The sequence below is a fragment of the Buceros rhinoceros genome, unplaced genomic scaffold (genome assembly GCF_000710305.1).
Source record: "Buceros rhinoceros silvestris isolate BGI_N320 unplaced genomic scaffold, ASM71030v1 scaffold48038, whole genome shotgun sequence".
Taxonomy (NCBI): Eukaryota; Metazoa; Chordata; class Aves; order Bucerotiformes; family Bucerotidae; genus Buceros; species Buceros rhinoceros.
The window spans coordinates 1-4,979 of NW_010427180.1; the positions used below are offsets into that span (position 1 = coordinate 1).

General features: G+C 40.6%; 1 protein-coding gene across 1 annotated transcript; it reads left to right on the forward strand.

Annotated features, from left to right (window-relative positions):
- The first annotated feature begins 27 nt into the window (after nt 1-27).
- On the forward strand, nt 28-4,497 carry CDKN2C (cyclin-dependent kinase inhibitor 2C (p18, inhibits CDK4)). Its single transcript, XM_010141761.1, has 2 exons — nt 28-593; nt 4,123-4,497. Exons 1-2 carry the CDS (start codon nt 465-467, stop codon nt 4,495-4,497), a joined length of 504 nt encoding a protein of 167 aa, XP_010140063.1. The 5' UTR covers nt 28-464.
- Nucleotides 4,498-4,979: the final 482 nt, after the last annotated feature.

Here is a 4,979-nt window from a genome sequence, read left to right on the forward strand (position 1 = left end):
AGCGGGACTTGGATGGACACTGCTACAGAAGACTTTTCCTCGGAGCTGTTGCTGCTAAAGTCTCAGATCCCGACTGTGAACAGGGTGGGTTGTCTTCTTCTTCCAGGATCTCAGGTCTGAGTGAGTCTCCGGTGTACGTGTATATATGTTACCTACAACATATATAATATATTGCATAGCTATTAACCTGTTCCCCCCCGAAAGTGGCCAAAGCCTTTGATAGGAGTTACTCTATATATGTGGAAGCAAAGAAATCTTCTTTCAAGTGGAGCTGCAGTTTTGCTGAATAATCACGTGTGAGTTAGGGGCGGGCTCTTGGCAAGGAGGTTTTTTACGAGTATTTACTACAAGGTCTACTCCAGAAGATTAACCATCCCAATCCTTCTGTCAGTCTCCGATGCCATGCCTGGTTAAAAAAAAAAAAAAAATCTCATCTTTTTTCCGATCGTCAGTCACCCTAAAGAATGGCCGAGCCTTCTGGGAACGAGCTGGCGTCCGCGGCTGCCAAGGGGGACCTAGAGCAACTTACTAATTTGTTGCAAAAGAATGTAAACGTCAATGCACAAAATGGATTTGGGAGGACTGCGCTGCAGGTTGGTATCCAGAGAGGGAGAAAATATTTCATCACTGGTACCTACGTGACCCGGGTTTCCAAAAAAGACAACGTTCTAAACAGGCTGGTGGATGAAATTCGAGTGGTTTTTCAAACTCGTTGGATGCCATATTTTATAACTTTAGTGGCTCCAACTCCCTAAAATGACGTACTTGAAATAAAACTGGTCAAAACCATTATTTCAGTCGGGGATCACCCTCAATGTCAAACGGGCTGCGAGTTTGCTAATATTTTGTAACTTCGTGGGGAGGAGGCGAGGAATGAAAGAGCTGAGATGAAAAGAAATCAGCTTAGGTGAGCAGGATTTCAGAGCAGGTCTGTAAACACAAATGTGCTGTTCTCTGAAGCTTAGGATTTGTCTTTTTTTCTCCCCCTTTTTTTTTTCCCTGCAATGTGCTTTTAGAGCGTGACTTGTCTCGGTGCTGGGCTCTGCCGTAGGTGGTACTTTTCCTTTATACTCTGCGAGGAATGACCTTTCTCAGTGGGAAGCAATGCTGCTCAGAACCGAGGACCTTCGATGTACATTAAGAGTTAGCCCTGCGACTTAGGGTGCCAGCTGAAGCACTTGCTTTTTCATTCATAATTAAGGCTTAAAATTTTGCTTTTTTAGATCGGCTGGCAGGGCACTGGTCCCAGCTATTTCCTTTCGGATCGTATAGGGTGCTATGCCCTAATTTTTTAAGTCTGTGGCTGTGCAGGCAGCAGTTGGAACTGGTCCAACTGCGAACTATTGGAGTTGATTAAAGATTTTACTTTTAATAGTATCAGATAATGATGACGAAAAGGCTAGAATACCTACCAAATAGTGAAAGAAGTGATTTATAAATCCGGAGGGAGAAAAAAAAAGTGTGGTTATTTGTACTTAAGGTATAAATAATGAAATGTGGAAGTGGAGCTATAGGTCTTTTGAATTTAATACGTTAGAAAAATCGTTTGTTAACTCCTCTCCCCCTCTCCCCTCAGACCGTAATAATAATTTCTGAAATTGCGTTTTTAAACAACATAGATCTTGCGAATGTCCTCGGGATATTTACAGCTTTTTTGGCTTAACATCAAAATGTTAGAGCTGGAAAATAAGCACCCCTTGCTAAAAAAAGCAATTTTTGACAATTTTGCTAGGGCTGGAGGTCTGTGAGCTCCTCTCTGTCCTGTTAGTACCTAAATAGGGCATCGCAGGGCAGGGCAGACACTTGCAGCAACTTTTAAGAGAGCAAAAGGGTTTAAACTGAAAACTTACACAAAGTAACTTCTTTAAGAAATCAGGAAACCTTTAACTAGCTGCTTTATCCTCGGGTCGAGGGCTGAAAACAGATTTGTCCTCCAGCAATGTGTTCGGGTTTGTTTCCTAAAAGCTGCTCACTGTCCGTATCCTGAATTAAGGCATATTTTACACAATGACATAGCATCCAGCTCAATTAAACACGCATCTGTGTACTAACAATACTTCTTATCACTGCCTAATCATAACTGAGTTAATGAACCACAACAAAAAATCAAAACAGGAGAATCTGTTGACTTATTTTCAATATGTATCATCCCGAAATGTGCTGTGGGTGCATAACCACCCTCGAAAGAGCTCTCTGTCAGTGCTCTCTCCACAGCCGAGATAATCTCTCCATAATCTCTCCCTCAATAAAAACGGAGAGAATGCTCCTATGTAAATAACAATTAATTTATATTTTTCTTCTGCGATTATGTTTAATTAAACAACTGCTCAGCTCGTCTTGCTCTGTACTTTTTATTTCGGATGAAGTGTACCTATGCAGGCCTCAGATATATGTCCTGCCCTCATGATCTTTGTCAGACTTACTCAATTAATGCTTTCTCCTGCTTTGCCTCCCTCCCCTCAAGTGAAACTTTGCAAAATAAAAGGCTTTTGCTGTACAGTTGTACCCATGTCCCAATAGCATCACTTTTTATATGATTTTCTCCCCCTCGCATCTTTAACTGAATCCTGCAGTCCCCCAGGCTAAACGCAGATTAAACCAAATACCTGTTTTCAATTCACAAATTATTCAGCCTGGGCTCTCAAAAAGAGACCAAAATGTCCAGATTTTGCTAAAGAGAGGGAGAGATCGCACTGCTCTTGTTTTCTTTTACATCGCTTCCATCTCTGCTCAGAAGTGAAAGAAGTGCACATGCAGAAGCCTTGGGGCACAGAGAAATCCCTTTCCCTAACCCCAGCCTCTCTTATCTGCACTTTTGCTTTTGTCTGTAGATATAATATTCTGGGCTGCTTTACAGTCCAAACTCTGCACTAATTATATTTATTACAGCTTGCTCATCTTAAAAAGCCTAATGTACATTTTTAACCAGGAGAGTTTTTCAGCAACACCCTTGCAGAAATCGTACATTATGATAAATGTAATGCACTGAAATGCTCGTTTATGCAGATAAATTCTTCTAACCCAGATTTTCAAATCAATGTGTGAACATTTCTAAGGAAATAAAAAAGGATTTGGTTGGGGTTTTTTTTTTTCGAATTTGACCCTTACAATGAGACTAATTACAAGGACAGGAAAACATTGCCTATAGGCTGGAGATTATACATTGCAGTGTTAATTTTTTGAAAGCCTGTGAGCAAACAAAAAATGAGGAATTTAGTGGAAATCGGTGCGGGCTGTTAAGGGACATTTGAGTTCTAATTATGATCGTTTTATGACACAACTGAGAACATTCAAAGAAGGGTGTTGTGTTTTTTTTTTTTTCCCCGAGAGAAACAGTCAGAAAATCTAATTATTGTTGTTGGGTTTTCTTCTTTTTTTTTTTTTAAGGGAGTTTTTTAACAACAGACTACAGCCACAGTTTATTTATAGTGAAATTATGAAATTATGATAAACTGGTTTCAGAAGAAAACTTATGGAACTTTGAAACATTCCTTTTAACTTGTTCTTTTTGGGTGACATAATGAAATGCAAATATTGGGGAGAAATTTTTCTTCTAGCATTTATTTTTCTTTGCAGACAGAGCTATGGTACAGTCCAAATATTTGTTTTATGATAATGCAAAGACAATGTAAATACCTGGAAGCTTATAAAAACACATTCTACATTTGCTGTTGCTGAGGTAAAATATCTGTTTCTCAGAGACCCTATATTTGATGTTTAACGAGATTAAACAGTCATGCAAAGGTGTCTCAATACTTAGGCAAATAAAACCGAACCAGACTTAATTTTTGTGTGTTAAGAAACAGAGATAACCCACGATAAAAACAAAGTTATTATATCCCCATTCTACACCGCCTATTTCAGACATTAATCTCTCTGAGACAGAAAGCTATTACCACCGAAGTGATAACATCTTGCACAATTTCACCGAGTTTAGTAAAAAACACATTTAAATTTTTTTTTAGATGTTCTGGTGTATCTTTGGTTTTACAGTGGGGCTCTTCTGCCTGTTTTAAATGAGGATTAAGCCGTGACAAAGCCCAGAGAGAAGAATTGAGGATGTAAACCCAGTGCTGCAGCAAACACCCCCCGCGGCATTGAACTCTTCTCTTTCTTTCATAGGTCATGAAACTCGGGAACCCCAAAATTGCCAGGAGGTTGTTAATTAACGGTGCGAACCCCAATCTGAAAGACAGTACTGGCTTCGCTGTAATTCATGATGTAGCCAGAGAGGGTTTTCTGGACACTTTGCAGACTCTGCTGGAGTTTAAGGCTGATGTTAACATTGAGGATAACGAGGGCAACCTGCCCTTGCACTTGGCGGCCCGGGAGGGGCACGTGCGGGTGGTGGAGGTCCTGCTGGAGCACGCCGAGTGCAAGGTGGGCCACCAGAACAAGCGGGGGGACACCGCCTACGACCTGGCCAAGCTCTACAAGCGATCCGCCGTGGTGAAGCTCTTGGAGGACAGCAGCTTCTTCCCTCCAGCCATGGATTAAACCCAGCTCAGATGGGCTCTTCTTTGGACACTGAAGCTTTCGGTCTTCTTTTGTTGTTTTTGTTTTCCCTCCTCTTGAATAACATTTGTTACATCCTTCCCCCTTTTTTTTTTGTTGTTTCTGTTTGTTTGTTTGTTTGGTTTTATTTGATTAGCTGATAGTATAAGTCTCAAGAAATTCTAGAGGTGGGTTTTTAGAGAATGGAAATGGTTTAAATCCACACTCCCAGCAATTTCTTACACTTGCCATTTACACAGTACTCACAGACCCAGCCGTGTGTAAGGTGGTCGCTCATACTTAGTTTTTCAGTATCAAGTTTTACAATTTATTTTAGGTCATTCCTATTAAGTCATTAATACAAGAGCTACATATTCACATGCTTAATGTTACTGGACTTTTAAGAAAAGAAAACAGCTTACTGTGATTTTTCCCACCTCTCAACGCACACCCACAGTGGGTCACACAGGCTGTGAGACCACTCA

Coding starts and splice junctions, on each gene's coding strand:
- CDKN2C (XM_010141761.1), top strand. CDS start 465: ATGGCCGAGCCTTCTGGGAACGAGCTGGCGTCCGCGGCTGCCAAGGGG. Junction 594..4,122: donor TTGGGAGGACTGCGCTGCAG/GTTGGTATCCAG, acceptor TTTCTTTCATAG/GTCATGAAACTCGGGAACCC.